Source organism: Amphiura filiformis, chromosome 18, assembly GCF_039555335.1.
Source record: "Amphiura filiformis chromosome 18, Afil_fr2py, whole genome shotgun sequence".
Taxonomy (NCBI): Eukaryota; Metazoa; Echinodermata; class Ophiuroidea; order Amphilepidida; family Amphiuridae; genus Amphiura; species Amphiura filiformis.
Window position 1 is genome coordinate 15,148,066 of NC_092645.1, and position 16,237 is coordinate 15,164,302.

Genomic DNA, 16,237 nt, shown 5'->3' on the forward strand with positions numbered 1-16,237 from the left:
GTTGAGCAGAGGGTATCGAGATTGTTTTTCGTCTGGGATTTTATTGATTCCGGTTGAATACAGAAACTTATTAAAATTGGTAAAAGTTGATACTGTCCATCATTTCTGTTTATGGTGATGTCCGAAATTAATTCCTTACATGTAACGACAAGTCTGCCATAACAGACCATATGATTGACAAGAATCAAGTCATTTAGTGGGCGAGGCTGAGGTCACGGAACAAGATATATTCAAACGCTGAATAAAGGAGGATATAGAAATAATAAAGAGGAGGGCACCACCATGAACAGAGATGAGGACAGTATCACCTTTTACACACTTTCGATAAGTTTCTGCAACAGGGATCCCCAAAGTAGCAGTCGCTCCTTTTTAAGAGTTGATAAAGGCAAGTGGTTGTATTATAAGTGCAATTACTGGGTCAGATACAAGGCACTTCATCTCCTGAATTCACACTACCGATCTAGATGAATCTATTCAACCAAGTTTTAACGAGCTTTAACGGTAAAATTGTAACTGTTGAAAACAGGTATGTTTTAAAAAGCCAACAATCAAACCGGGCTTCGTATTAAGGTACCTCAATAAGCTATTTATATAGGTTGAACACCCTTTTATGAGCTGGACATATTTAAGTTTATAGTAGTGTGTTTTAACAAAACAAAGTTTTTATCTTCTATAAATATTTTCATATTTTGAATACGTGCCTTCACTACAGTTAAAAATGCTCGCCTTTTTTGGCAGTATACGTAGCCTATTGATTTTATGTTAATTCTGTTACGTAATCAAGTATTTGGTATCATTCACTTTCATGTGTAGTTTGAAAGACAAATGAACAGAGGTTGTGCATATGACGTATCATACCGTAAAATATGGCGAACTACTCAAATGCATTCAACAAAAGCACGATTGCAATCTACCGCGACAGATCGTCTCACACACATAACAAATACACTGCGATCAAATAGGTTGATGACAACATTTGATTGAATGGACTGCACTGCGCCATGATTACAGTGAAGGACACCGGTTCATATCTTTTTTTGGAGCCGGGGTTTGGAGCCAATCAATAATTTCACGCACAAACCCTATAGTCTTTATGTGATCATAAAGAAATGTCATCAAAATATTCGACATATAAATGGGGTCAAAGGTAAACTTTTATCCACCCCTCGTAGTTCTCTGTTATAGCTTATTGTCTGAATACTGGTTTCACTTTATCAGTGTACTTCGGTTATATTGATAAATGCGCTTTTATAAATACGCACGTGACCACCTCCGCGCTGCCATAACAGCTAGTAGACAGTAACCTTTTACATAGCGGTTGGTCTTTCTATACGTTTGGATGTGAAGGTGGAACAACATGAGTCTACTGTGCAGCAAAATGGTCTATATTTTGTTCAACTTTGTGATTATATTGTAAACGTTTCCGTCGTTGAATATTTTTTTCCGTCGTCAAATACTTTTACAATGTTTAACATATTACAAATTCAGAATCCCCCCATGTGTAATAACTTTGCCATTCAATTAATACTTAAATCTGATGATATTTATCTACAGAGTTTCTATCCTTTTCTGTATAGTGGTCAATGCATGAGGATTTGGTCACGCTTGCTGGTCTTGGTATGTCGTCTTGGTGAGTCACGTGCGTATTTATAAAAGCGCATTTATAAATATAACCGAAGTACATTGTTTATTGTGTGTGATTTGTTGTAATGAATACCATGATGTCATTGACAGATTTGAGTATGCTGGTTATTCATTGATATGCTCGAACGTTATAGGATGTATGTACCGTTCGTATATACTCAATGACATAAAATTACATAAAAACACCTTTCGCAATTAATGCGATATTTTAGTTCCGAACAAAAACAATACATGTATATATTTAGTCAGTAAAACACTGCACTGCTGCCGGGCACTGCTGTTAAAGGAGTATTTCGTGATCCTAGCATCCTCTTTTTATGACATTTTCAGTAGATATCCATGAAAAAGCTTATTCCCAAAATTTCAGTTGATTCCGATTTGCTTTTGCGAGTTATGCATGATTATGTATTACACTGCTCCATAGACAATGTGTTATAATTTCGTTCTGGTATACCAGAACGTAATTCAAATTTCACGATATTTTTGCTGAACTTATTACTCTGCACGATTTTTTTGTACATAAACATTATGTAGCCAGAGGTTTCCAGTGGTATCTCAACTTATTTGAGAAAAGTGGGGGGGATGATGCTGTGGATCACGAAATGTCCTTTTAAGTAATCTCATAGAATTGAGGCAAGGAAACGTATCTTCGTATTGTATTTCTATAAGTCACGTGGTTCTTGAGTTACACCCAATAATATACCAAACCTGAAAGTTTTTGGTATTTTCCCACATACACATACAGCTACCTTCGACTATATTTATAAATACGTATTTATAAACACGCACGTGTATGGCAAGCTAAGCGGCTCAGAACGTGGGACTAGCTACGCGCAGCTTCTTTCTCGTTACGTGCAGCTTATTAACCAATCAGATTCGCGGTTTTAAACACGTGGAGCTGATGTAAACATCCTCTCTCACAAATATTACGTTGTTAATTTTGTAAATGAAAATATCTGTAGTATATCAGCAAAAATGGTATAGGTGCTATTAAAGTAATATCTGAACAGAATGATGATTGTTCTATATTTAGGGGCTATCATTTTCTTCGGAAGGGATCCCAAATATAGGGGGTCATACTTTTTTTTAAGAAAAATAAGGGGGAAGGGGTCATAAATTAATAATGACAAAATGTAGGGAGTCACAAGATGACTACAGATAGTGTGTTTATTGTATTCAAAAAGACTGATTTCAATACAATTTTAGCCTGTCTAGGGGGTAAGGTGTATCGGTGGTGGGAGTCGGGGGTCATAACATTTGATGCCGAAATATTGAGGGCCGCAATTTATTGACGCCGACTTTTTGTAAATTTAGGAACCCCCCGTTCCGAAAAAAAATGATGACCCATTTTACTCATGCAATATCTTTACACAGCGCTTTACATCAGTAGTAGTTGTTGTTTGACCTTCATATCCCCTGCACCGCTAATACAGCCCGAGTATAAAAGCTTATAAAGTTACTTGCTATTATATTAAACACGGTGTAAACTTGGAAACACTAAATAAATATGCTTTGTGTCATTTTAGCCAGGCATTAGCAACATGTTCTCTTGACACGTGCTGTGATTTGGCCTCCTTTACCCGTTCGTTATCTATGCTAATTCCGTAAATTAATTACAAGATAATAATTGTGAAAGAGGATACCTATAACTATACTACGCGCAGCTAACGACCCAACCACGTGATTAAATTTGACTATTTTGATTGGTCAAACAGCTGCTCGTAACGAGAAAGAAGCTACGCGTAGCTGTTCCCGCTTTTGGCCCCCTTGGCTTGCCATACACGTGACCCATGGGCACGACATACCAAAACCAGCAAGCGTGATCAAATCCTCATGACATTGAAAAGGATAGGAACTATTTAGATAAATATCGTCAAATTTAAGTATGAACTGAATAGCAAAATTATTACAGGAGGAATCCGAATTTGTAATGTGTTATCAAAAACAACATGTTGAGAGTATTTGCCGACGGAAAATATATTTATCGACGGAAACAAGTACAATAATCACAAAGTTGAACAAAATACAAAATGTTGCAGCACATTAGTCTCGTGTTGTTTATCGGCTTTGCATTCAAATGTACAGGAAGACCACTCGCTGGAAGGTTACTTGAGACTTACCTTCGTTTTATCTTTTCTGTTTCTGTTTCCGGTTTCGGTTTCGGATCTCATTGTTATTTTGAAGTGTTAGCATGGTACGTGTGAACAATCCTTTTATTCTAGTCTTTTGTTGACTACAGAAAAGTTGAACGAAGATAACCTCTGTTTTGGTTTCGGGAGTTATGTTAATTTCTGACATGAAAACCGTGAGATGAGAGGGTTGATGCTAATCTAGACAAAAGAAGTGTCTAAATTTTACGGTCGTAAATTCGCGATAAATTGTACGGCTTCAATTGACTTGCGTTGGGTGTATAGGTACTCCAGCCTAGGCGGCTAGTAGCTCGTGAAAATAGCCCAGCGTAGAAATATATATTAATATACATTAAAGGGGGGTAACCCTATTGGTTTTGGATATGGATTGTCTTTAAAATTACATAATAATATCAAATATCGCCTCCTTTATGCTGCTTTGTGAAAAACGAGAGCATTTTCAGCGTAAATGTGAATAAATAGCCAAATTTGCAATCCAATACCTTGGTATACGTGAATTGCATTCTGGGCAGACAATGACGAATGCTGACATGCTGTACAATGCCCGGCCCGTATTGAACGGAAAATGTTTTTTTTTCGTAAAAAAAAAAAAAAAAAGGAAACAAAATATATTTCCCCTTGCAATATGTACATTTCAAATGAATATAAAAAAAGTTTGGGTAAAATGGAGAGGAAAAAAACCCTTCCGAGACCGGGTTTTGAACCGGGTACCTCTCGGGTAAAAAACAAACGCGCTAGTCAATTGAGCTATTTAGCACACCACGCTTTCCGTTGCCGTTTTCATAACTATATACGGCGCACCGTCTTGCGGTGACTGATATTTCGTTCATAATTCCCTCCCAGAATTCCAAAGTATTTACCATTGTTTACAAACTGGTATACCTGTAAAACCGCTGTGATTCATGATTTCTCCGGAAATACATCGACTTGGAGCGTCAAATTTCAGGATAGTAATGAGAAAAATAGTATCTATTATGTGATACCAAAACCTCATCAACAATGAAAAAAATCGGGGGATGATGCTGTCGATCGGGTTACGGACCTTTAATCAATAGTAATCAGTATTGCCAAGAATTACGTATAGGCCTACTTGTTCGTGCAATCGCGCAAAAATCGGTCATATTAAACGGGGAATTATTTTCGTCCCAAATACACCTTAAAACTTGGTAATATGCAACACCAGAGAAGTGCGTTGAAGTGAAACTAATAGGATTTCTTTCATTGGAATTGGTAATCTGATAATTGCTTCAGGCAAAATTGCCAAACTCAAATCTATTTTAAATGTATACTATTTGAGAGAGTGGGGATGATGAGACGAGGAGATGATCGGGTGGAGGAGAGGAGAGGAGAGGAGATCGAGAGAAGACAGGAGGGCGAGCAGAGCAGGGAGGAGTTTATTCCGTTTATTTTAATTTTTCCACGTTGATCATAGGCCTACTGCTAAAACAGTGAGAGGGGGAGAAGGGTAAAGGAAATACAACATCCAATATAATTCAGATATCCACATAATTCAAAAGATAGCACAGGTGAGAGTTGTGGAGGGGGAGATACAGACAGACTAGAAAGAGAAGAAAGCGAGTGGAGAAGAGGCAGGGTCCTTTTTTTTAAATGTCACAGTAATATAGACCATAGTGACACCAAATTTGCGTTCGGACCTGATGTAGGCCTATCCTGCCTAGTTAAATGAGGGACATGAGTAAGATTGCCCACTTCAGGCGCCAGTGTTGCATATAATTGACTTATCCAACCTTTATTGACAGACATAAGTGTGATTGACAGCACCTATTATTACCTCTTGAAATGAGAAGCATGATGCCCCAAACGTAACAATGAAGTCAACTTACACACCATCCCACTTAATCCCTTGCGTTTTCGTTTCTGAACAATAGAGCTCCCGAAACAGAAAAGATAAAACGACAGTTACTGTCTACAAGCTGTTATGGCAGAGCGGAGGTGGTCACGTGCGTATTTATAAATACGTATAAATAAATTATAGTCGCAGCATACTGTTTACAGGCGAACTACAGGGTGTCCCAGAAAATATTACCGAGTGAATAAAATTGAACGTAAGTCGAGAAATAGACATCAGAATCAAAACATTCAAAATGTAGCGCATAGCCTATTTTGTTGTGCATCACATACGAAAATTTTATTTGATTCGGTTAACTGGTTTCGAAGAAATGAACGATTGCATAATCAACATGCGTTTTTTTCATACTCGCTCACCGCTTCCTAAAGTTTGTGTATCTCATTAAATTTAGTCCACATTATCTATTAAAATCCGACGGTGTTATGTGATTCATGCTTTCACTGAAGATGAATAACAGTTTGTCCGAGAAACTTTGATTTCTGCAATTGGAAGCTCTCCAACTTTAATTCTTTAGGCTGTGCAAATAAACTTTACAAAAGAACATTTGAGCCAAGAATGACAATGATCAAGTGCTTTACAGCTTTACGTGTGATTTTTGATACCATGCAACATTAATGTTGAAGTTTTAAAAGATTTAAACTTTGCAATACAATTTCTTGGAAATATTCCGAAAACATTAATGTGTCTGAGAAATTTTTAAGCCAGCTGGAATTCTTTATGTAGTATTCTTCATGCAACATTTATATCAACATTAACGAAAAAGATATTTACAAATACCGAGCATCATCTCGCATGTAAGCTTTCATTTTCAATATCGTGCAGGTTTTCAAACTTTAACAAAACCTAATTAAAGGTTGTTTAAAAAGAACGAAAAGGATTTCAAATATGAAGCCCATTGACAGTTTAACCACTCGTGCGCATTGTGTTGAATGATCTTTCTTTCAAACTTGGAATGAAGTGAATTGACACATGCGTTATGTAATCGCTCATTTCTTCGCGATCAGTCAACCGATTCCAGTAAAATTGGTGTATAAAATGCAGAATAAGATGGGCTACGCGCTGATGTTTAGATTTTTGGATTCTGATGTCTATTTTTCGACTTTCGTCCAAATTTATTTGCCCGGTAATTTTTTCTGGGACACCCTGTATAATGTAAAAATTTACTTCTGCGTTATAATGATGTGATTTCTATAAATTCGCCCAAATGTACTCAAATGAAGTGTATTACTGTATACTGGATGACTAATCTACTAAGATATCAAAACCAATTCGTCGTTGGGCAGGAAAAACCTCCTATGTGCTTGTGGCCTCTGAACATGTTTAAAACAAAACTGCTAACAGGTTACATAGGAGGTTTTGCTTTAAACATGTTCAGGGGCCAATTTTCCTGCCCAACAACGCAATTCTCAACACGTAATTCTGTGTTCTTGTATTTTTTCTTTAAATATCAAAATGTTCTTAGTATCATTTTCCTTGTAAAGTAATGTTCAATCAATCAATCAATCAATCAATCAATCAATCAATCAATCAATCAATCAATCAATCAATCAATTAATTTCCTGAGGTGAGTTTTTTCGGCATTGAGTATTACGGCATTGAGTAAAATAAATATACATTGTACAGGCGAAAAATGTCAAATATATTGTGTACTGCGATCGAGCGAAAAGACGCTCATATCGAGCATAATCAAATTGTGTGTTTTGCTGCCTCGCATGCCAGTTACTGACGTTGTTAATGACGTCATGGTGGTCTCAGAAAAATCATGTTGTACATGAAATAAGACATCAAAATTACTGTGGCACTGCTATCTTCTACCAACCGAGATATTAACAACCATTGGAAGGGCAAAAGCTTGATTCTAGAAATTGCTGAATTGCAGACAACCATGGATGATAAACAAGGTACGAAACAGTTATATTATAGTCAAATTCAAGATGTATAAGATGTTGCAATCGTGCATGTGTATATGTAAGGCTGGCTGGATATTAATAGATTCGCCTTTAAAGGAGGATTTCGTGATCCTCGCATCCTCTTTTTATGACATTTTCAGTAGATATCCACGAAAAAGCTTATTTCCAAAATTTCAGTTGATTCCGATTTTGCGTTTGCGAGTTATGCATGATTATGTGTATTACACTGCTCCATAGACAATGTGTTGTAATTTCGTTCTGGTGCACCAGAACGAAATTCAGATTTGGCGATATTTTTGCTAAACGAATTAATCTGCAAGAAATATTTGGTACATAAACATTATGTAGACAGAGGTATCCAGTGGTGTAAAAATCTCAACTTTTTTGGGAAAAGTGGGGGATGAGGCTGTGGATCACGAAATGCCCTTTAATAGGCAGAACAGGGCGTGGTATTCTGGATAGATGTGCATAGATTTTTTTAAATATTAGGCATATAACTTTGAATTTGGATATTAATTGATGCTACAGTCACACCCAAAATTGGCTAAAACAATTGTGCAGTGTAATACATTATCATTTATACCAGCCTTCCGAGTGGTACAATAAATCGAAATACCCGGATTACTACAATATTTAAAAACTATTGTATAATTCACACTACACCACCTTTCAGTTACACCCCAAGCATATCGACTGCTCAGTGTCAGAAGTGTATAAGTGCAATAGCTGCCACGCGTAGATGAGTACAAAATACTGTGTGCAAATTGCCAAATGTTCACAGGGCAGCTATTGCACTTACCCACTTGTGGCACTGAGCAGTCGATATGATTTAGTTATATTTGGTGTTAATAAAAGAGACTGGCTATGGCAACCTATGGGGAGTAAGAGACACAGACACACACCCCGACAAAGTGTATTATTATATAGCCTAAATACTATCATTATATGGATTATTTTTGTGTTATATTAATTATATGATTGCACTCGATACAAAAATATTGCACATGCCTTAGATTCATGCAATTTTTTTTTATCTCGTATACAATATATTCTTTTATAAATATATAATAATACAATTACGTATCGCGCAACCATGTCTACTGTAAAAATTTTATTATAAGTCAGAAGACACAAATTACGCTTTTTCACAGGGTCAATCAAATTATGGTGTTGATGTTTTTACATACTGTGGACACACAATGGTGTAGGTATATAATGTAAGCATAGGGAGTAGGCATATTTGAGCGTTTTTACGCTATATTTCTAAACCTTTTTAGATAATTTTATTTAAAATGGGTCCCGTAAATATGTTGCAAAAATAGCTTGCCCCATTTCGACCTGCCACTAATTGCCCCCCCACCCCCCATTTTTGGCTTGCCAAAATGATATTTCCCCAGCTCATAATTATTGCACAGCGCTTTAATTGTGCCGTCACCGTAACTATAATTTATCATGTTGTATTTCACAAATGGAGTAACAGTCTACGCGAGATTGATAAGGTTATATATTAACTGAATCGGTATAATATATCATAGCCTCAGTTCGAGGCGACAGGGCTCTGGGATGTTTGTCCCCATTTTCCCCGTTTCTCGGTTTATTTTTATTCAAATTTCTCATACAGGGTGTCCCTGAAAGAACTGTATCGTCGGAAACTTAATTGCCCGGGTATTTTAAAGGAGGATTTCGTGATCCTAGCTCCTCTTTTTATGACATTTTTCAGTAGATATCCACGAAAAAGCTTATTCCTAAAATTTCAGTTGATTCCGATTCCGAGAAAGAAAGAAAGAAAGAAAGAAAATAGAAAGAAAGAAGGAAAGAAAGAAAGGAAACAAGGAAGAAAGGAGTAAAGGAAGAAAGAAAGAAAGGTAGGAAGAAAGAAAGAAGAAATAAAGGAAGGAAGAAAGGAAGGAAAGAAAAGCAAAAAACAAGAAACAAAAACAAATAAGCAAACAAAAACACCATCCCAGAGTCATGTCTTCTCGAACCGAGGCTAAATACATCAGAGCTACATAAAGATTTTTTCTAAGGAGCATACCTTTTCCTTACTTAACATTTCCCACTGGTTGCAGTAAAATTTCTAAGCCTCGAATCCTCACGCAATTATAGTTTGATTGATTGATTGATTGATTAAAATAGATTTACTGATAATAATTATTATTTACCACCATATCTTTTGCTTTTCTCCTAGAATTGATCAAGAAAGAAGGCTCGACAGTTACAGCTCTACCTTTGAGCAAGCGTACCCCTCCTCCTGACTACCGTGCATGTCAATCTGAAACAATGCAATCAACGGAGCCGGTAATATCTAATTTGTAATTCAATATGTTCAGAGAGAGGGCAAATATGTTTCAGTCCCGTAAAAACTCGATAGTTGGCATAATACTATCGAGCGCTTTTGAAAACATGAAATTGTACCAAAGTCCGGCGATTACCAACTTGAGCTAATAGGGTAGAGACACAAATTTGCAGATTTACTTGTTCGTATATAACTATGTGTATCGATGATTTGCTCAAAACCCTTTACACTTTTGTGAATAGTACACTTCATGTTTGCATGTTTTAAAAACGCTCAATATAGAAAGCACATATGATAACTATCAAGTTTTTACGGTATCAGTAGTATTTAAAAAAATGTTTATGTTGATTTCTCCTCTAGTCAACATTATTTTAATAAAAGTTAATTCGGACGCTAGAAAACTCTTGAGGTACTCGAAAATATCGACGGAATAATAATAATATCAATAATACGAGTAATAATATTAATAATAATTGATTAAAATTTGGAATACTCATGATTAATATTTTTATATGAATTGAAGTGTTTAAAAGTGAGGATAAAGGAATACCAATGTCGTGCATCTATCGTATCTAATACACAACTGGTGATATCATTATTTAATATACTTAAAAGAACGATGTTATATGAGACGATAAGTACACGACAGCGGCTGGGCCTGAAACAATACCTTTATTCTCTAATTTTAATTACAATTGTCTTCATGGGTTAACCCTAGATAGAACTATCCGCCCTACGCTAAACGACCTTTCGTATTGAAATTATTCATTTGTTCCCCAAAAGACCTAAATATATAGGTCTTTTAGGAAAAGTTTAAATGCAGAAACGAAGAAAACGTCCCAATTCCCTTGAATAGATTCATCAGGACAATATCCCATTTTGCTTAATTACAATGGTCTCTAAATGGTTTGATTGATTTTTTGTAAGGTATCAGGAAAATTATTGTTGGAGAATGATTCATGGATGTGCCAGATGGAAGAAATTACCAGTCTTCGAAAACAAAGGTCCTTCAAGGTTTGGAGGACTCAGAAGAAAGAAAGGTCACGTGGATAACCCGTAAGGGATTGGATGACCTTGAATCGCATCACATTGTCTTGTGTGTTCATCACGTGCCTAAATGCCATTATGTCGTTTATGGAGTAACTACGTGCCTTATTATTGTAATTAAAATTCCCGACTCCTCCAATCCTTTCAAGACGCCAGACATCTTGACTGTTATTTTCTGCTTATCACCACTTACGTGCTACCTTCTTCGGTTACGTTACCATTTTATGATACCTTGCAGAAACCAATTAAACCATTTGGCGACATTGTAAAGGCATCTGGTGATAATCTGGACATTTTGTGGACTAAAGTTTCTGTGTCACTGCATACAACCGGACTCCCTTTTTTCCGTCATTGTAAGCACTAAAACATGTGCATAATGTCACCACAAGTGACCTTTCATCCCATTTATTAGCATAATCTTACTTATTTCTAACAAAGAACACTTCCATGCAGTGCGTCATGTGAATCGACAGGATATTGGATCATTTTTCAACACACAGTTTTTGAAATTCTTTTTTCAGCAATGTTGCAATACTTTTGTGTAGTGTGTTTATGCCTATTCGTCTATTTTTTTAAAATTTCATCCCAAAGATTGCTGGTTCATCTCCCCCTGAAGTCATGATAATACGTCATCCCCAAGATCCACCTAAAGACTACTTAATATGGGCGGTCCTTGCTACAATCTTCTGCTGTCCGGTATGTGGAATCGTTGCCATCGTCAAAAACAGTGAGGTGAGTTTCGTTTTGTTCTCATCTGTATAAGGGGCTGGTCAGTTTCTCCTGAAGGGGATGTCAAAATATATAAGGGATAGGCAATTAAAAATTAAAATCGGTATAAATTTCTTTTGCCCTGAAAGTCAACCATTTTGTTCTTTTCACTTTGCATTGAACATGTTGAAAACCCATAGTAGACGGGCCAATTTAAGTTTGTTTCGTTGTAAGTTTGTCTGAAAGATATGCTCCGATTTTGATCAAAGTGGTCTCAAATTGTTTCGTTTGGAACAGCATTTTAAACAAAGAATAGTTTGCCATATCTCAAGTGTTTTGTTTCCTGGATAACATGACAAAATAGGTCAAGGTTAACATGATTCACCTTTGCCCTGAGGGTTTTCTTAGCTGATGGGTTACCATGGAATGTTAGTATTCTAGAAATAGTATTCTATCAGTTTCAACTCTCTGAAGACTTCTGTGAATGTGCTTGGAATGACCAGACTCACACCTCCGTGCCTTTGCTTGGTAGCAGAACTGAATATCAAAATCCATGCAGTTCCTATCGTCTGACCAAAGTTCGTCAGTTGTGCTGGGTGTAATGAGACGATGTTCTTGAAATTCGGGAATGCCTGCATCAGCGCAGCCCATGAATAGCTGATGAATTTTCTCTTTTGGTTTACAGTACGAACATTATAAGTAGATATTACGAGAGGGTTGAAGGTAGATAGGCGACAATAATCAGGGTTAACAGTTCGTGATGGTGTGCCGAGTTCCCGCTGGTCCGTCAAAGACTGCCGCTCATTTACGCTCGGTCTTTTTAGTCCAGTCTCAGCAGCTTTACGGGTGATCAGCCCTGTTTCTGGACACACCAATGGTGACATGTTCAACACCAGCCTAATGGCTGTTTGGAAGTAAATCTCCTTCTTCTGCTTTTTAGCCGACGATGAAAATTTCAGGGACATGAAATTTCTAAAAATAATTATATAATATTGAATGACTTTGAGTGTGACACAGGAATATATAATATTTTTCAATAGAATAAGTGCAATATATTCTTGTATCACACGAAAATAAGCCATTCAATATTAACTTTGACTGATTTGACCTGATCCAGTGTGATGCCAATCATCGAAATGCACGCTCGCACATCATCTGCGCATATAATATATATTTTAAATATTGTAATCATCCGGGTACTTTGAAGACACACTGCAATACGCAGATTTATTGTACCACTCAGAAGGCTGATATAAATATCCAATATATAAGTGATTTGGAAGTGGCACTAGTACATTTCAATGAATAAGACATTCATATCAAGTTTGATATCAGAATAAATTTACAACTGTTTCCTTTCCATTGTGCATTTTGAGTTTCCCTACGCTGATCCTCGTGAAAGATATGACGGTTCAAACTGTAAGAGACTTTTGGGACACCCTGTATTTATGTGAAATTGTCATACCATGTTACAGAAACGCTACATTTAACATACACCAGGCACAAAAAGAAACTCGTCAGTTATATTCATCTTTGCTGTTCAATAACTTGATAATTTTGGATTATTCTGAATATACATTTTGTTAATTTCTCATTTGACACCCTGTTCGTGAAAAACGAACAAGAATTGACCAAGATATGCTCCTCCAAAGCCTCAAACCCAAAAATCAAAAGTTGCATTTTCAACGATTTTCAATGGGAACGCATCGTTGTATTGCACACAAACACCACAGGCCAATCAATAAAGCACACAGTGTAACAGGCCCAATTGAATCGTTAAACTTTTCATTTTGGGGTTTGAGAGTTTGGAGGCGCATATCTTGGTCAATTCTTGCTTAATGTTTACGAACGGGGTATCAAATGAGAAAGAAAAGTCCAATTAACAAAATGTATATTTCAGAATAATCCAAAATTATCAAGTTATTGAAAACTGACGAGTTTCTCTTTGGTACATTATCAAGATTTATCAATCATTCATCACACATTATAACCACCATTTCGTAATTACCTTATATTTTTGTTACAGGCTAAAACCATGTACGCAATCGGCAACTACAGTGGCGCTGAGATGGCAGCACAAAATGCAAAAAAATGGAGCAAATGGAGTTTAATCGCCGGTTTGATAATTCTCGCACTTGTAATCATCTTTTACACGGTGTTCTTAACCGTCATAGTACCGTCTATGTGAAGTGTTCGGGTGCGCAAGGACTTATTTCTTGACGGTCACTTTCGCAGTGATCTGAACCTGCACGCATTTTTGTTCTTTTTGTTGCTCGTTTTTCAGAAAGTAGTCTCATTTTTACTTTGCTCCAATAAAATCATCATAGGTAGCGCGCCAAAAACGAAACATATGGATTTTGGCGCCTTAAAAATTTTTTTGGGGAGTATTCTCCCCGGCCATCTTGTGGGAGTATTCTCCCCGGGCATCTTGCAGTTGATACGCAGCTTTGTTCAAAATGACCTTGGGCATGTTGGGACCAAAATACAATTGCTACATCGGAAAAGATAATAAATCTTAAAAACATTAGCGTAAAAGTGCGCACCCAATGCACGTAGCATGTAACTAGCTTGATCAATCACCTGTTACGTATCATGCCGTATGATCTCTTACGTTCTTGTCTTCAATATGTTTAGATACTTTTGACTATAAAACAAATTTGAGTACTAAAGTCTGTCCATTATAATACAGACTTGATATTAATATGGAATATTTTTTTAAATATTTTGTTTCACCTGGAGCAGTCTCTTATAACTCTAATAATATAATCCCATTTTTGTTTTCACCTGTGGTAAGTCATGCATGTCAACTTTTTGTCAATGGCGTCTGCTTCGATGAGTTTTAAAAGCCAATAAGAATATTTGTAGGCATGATCCTTTCAGTATAAGCTCCTCTTTGTTCCGTCAATGATCTGAATGTATGAGCCCTCCCCTATAAACATTCATATCTCAAAAACAGTTTAAACAGTCCCTGTGAAACTTTAACCAGGGGTTTCTGAGGTGATGGTTCGCTAATTGGACGCAACAGTCGTTGCACTGCGGAACAGTGCATTGAACAGACCGCTATTGTCCGACAGTACAACATCACGTGGCCGCACAAAGACTGCTCCAATCCTGAAGGCACAGTGGCAAAATGCCATAAACAAGCGTGTGTCAAGAACTCCGGGGAACAATCGCTTGATTCGGTCAGGCTATCCTGCTAGAAGACCATTATGGAAACCCTCTTTGTGCGGCCATTGCCCACTAACCGAATTAGTTGATAGTCCGAAGTTTCTGATAGTGTCAAACGGATGTCCAGGGCATGGTCTTGGAATAGGTACACCCGTCTCTGCACTCCTCTTCAGGATCTTACTGATCTCTCCTTGCGTGATGTTGTACTGCTGGTGAAAGGCAGTCTGTTTTATGAGTTCCGCAGTCCAATTTCACCTCAAACTGGTGAACCATCATGTTTAAAGTTTCACTGCGATTGTTCAAACCATTTTTGAGATATGGATGTCGATAGAAGAGAGACCATACATTCACCGGAGGAAAAGGAGCTTATACTGAAATGATCATGCCTACAGGTATCCTTATTGGCCATAAAAACTCATAGAAGTTAATCACACCATGGACAAAAAGACATGCATGACTTACTACAAGTGAAAACGCAATGTCGGGTAGGGGGGGGTGGGCAATGAATTATAGTTATAGAGACTTCTCCGGGTGAAAACAAATTGAAAAAATTCCATACTAAATGTCAACTCTGTAATATGGAACTGATGACCTGCAAGCAATACTAGGCTCTTTTACACATGTGAAGAAGGTCATCTGCCAACTTCCGGTAGAACATAGTTTTTAGCGATCATCAGAATACAGGTTAAAGGACTGGGGTAGTGTTCCATCGTATACTGGGCATAATTAAGTTTTAACTAAATAAATGTTATATCTAGATCAATATTTTTGTATGACTGATGTGTATAGGTAGATTTATATGATAATTAAACAATGTTTTAGTAAACCCATTTTTATTGAAGATATAGTTGCATTCATTGTGTGTATTCCTATCCAGCGATAACGTCGCAAGTGTGACTTTGTTGCACAGTTGTTTGATGGCATGTAAACCTACGTCATTTTAAAGCAAAAATGAACACTGATGGCGCTATTTATCTTAAATCGCGTTTTCATCTTTACAAGGTGTTGACACTGGTATAGTGACATTAAAACAACAGAAAAAGAGTAACAAAATGGAAGAAAATTTTCGAAAACCTTTCTATCATGAAATGTAAGAAATAATCATTTGGCTAAATCAGATTTAAAATAATGTAAATAGCGCTGTCAATTTGAACACAGATATATAATTTATAGAATGAAAATTACCACAAAAAAGCTGAAAAAGATGTCTTAAAAAGTTGATAGAGAAACGGAAATCTATGTTGAAAATAGCTCAAATATATGTATTATTACTGTGATAGCTATTGGTATTGTCCAGGTCTAGAATTGAACATTATTATAAAGTTGTGTTACAAATTTTAATAAATGATCTCATCAAACGTTGTTTTTAAAGGGATAACATTTTAAATGGTGATGTAGTAAGCCCTATATAGGGAAAATCCCTCACACGTGATTATTTTACATC

The 16,237-nt window shown here is 36.6% G+C and overlaps 1 protein-coding gene across 1 annotated transcript; it reads left to right on the forward strand.

The window, feature by feature from the left end:
• Positions 1-7,330: 7,330 nt before the first annotated feature.
• Positions 7,331-15,623, forward strand: LOC140139913 (interferon-induced transmembrane protein 3-like). The gene is made up of 4 exons (XM_072161687.1): positions 7,331-7,565; positions 9,763-9,872; positions 11,509-11,649; positions 13,652-15,623. Exons 1-4 carry the CDS (start codon positions 7,550-7,552, stop codon positions 13,811-13,813), a joined length of 429 nt encoding a protein of 142 aa, XP_072017788.1. The 5' UTR covers positions 7,331-7,549; the 3' UTR covers positions 13,814-15,623.
• The last annotated feature ends 614 nt before the right edge of the window (positions 15,624-16,237 follow it).

Coding starts and splice junctions, on each gene's coding strand:
- LOC140139913 (XM_072161687.1), top strand. Junction 9,873..11,508: donor CAATGCAATCAACGGAGCCG/GTAATATCTAAT, acceptor TTCATCCCAAAG/ATTGCTGGTTCATCTCCCCC. Junction 11,650..13,651: donor CCATCGTCAAAAACAGTGAG/GTGAGTTTCGTT, acceptor TTTTTGTTACAG/GCTAAAACCATGTACGCAAT.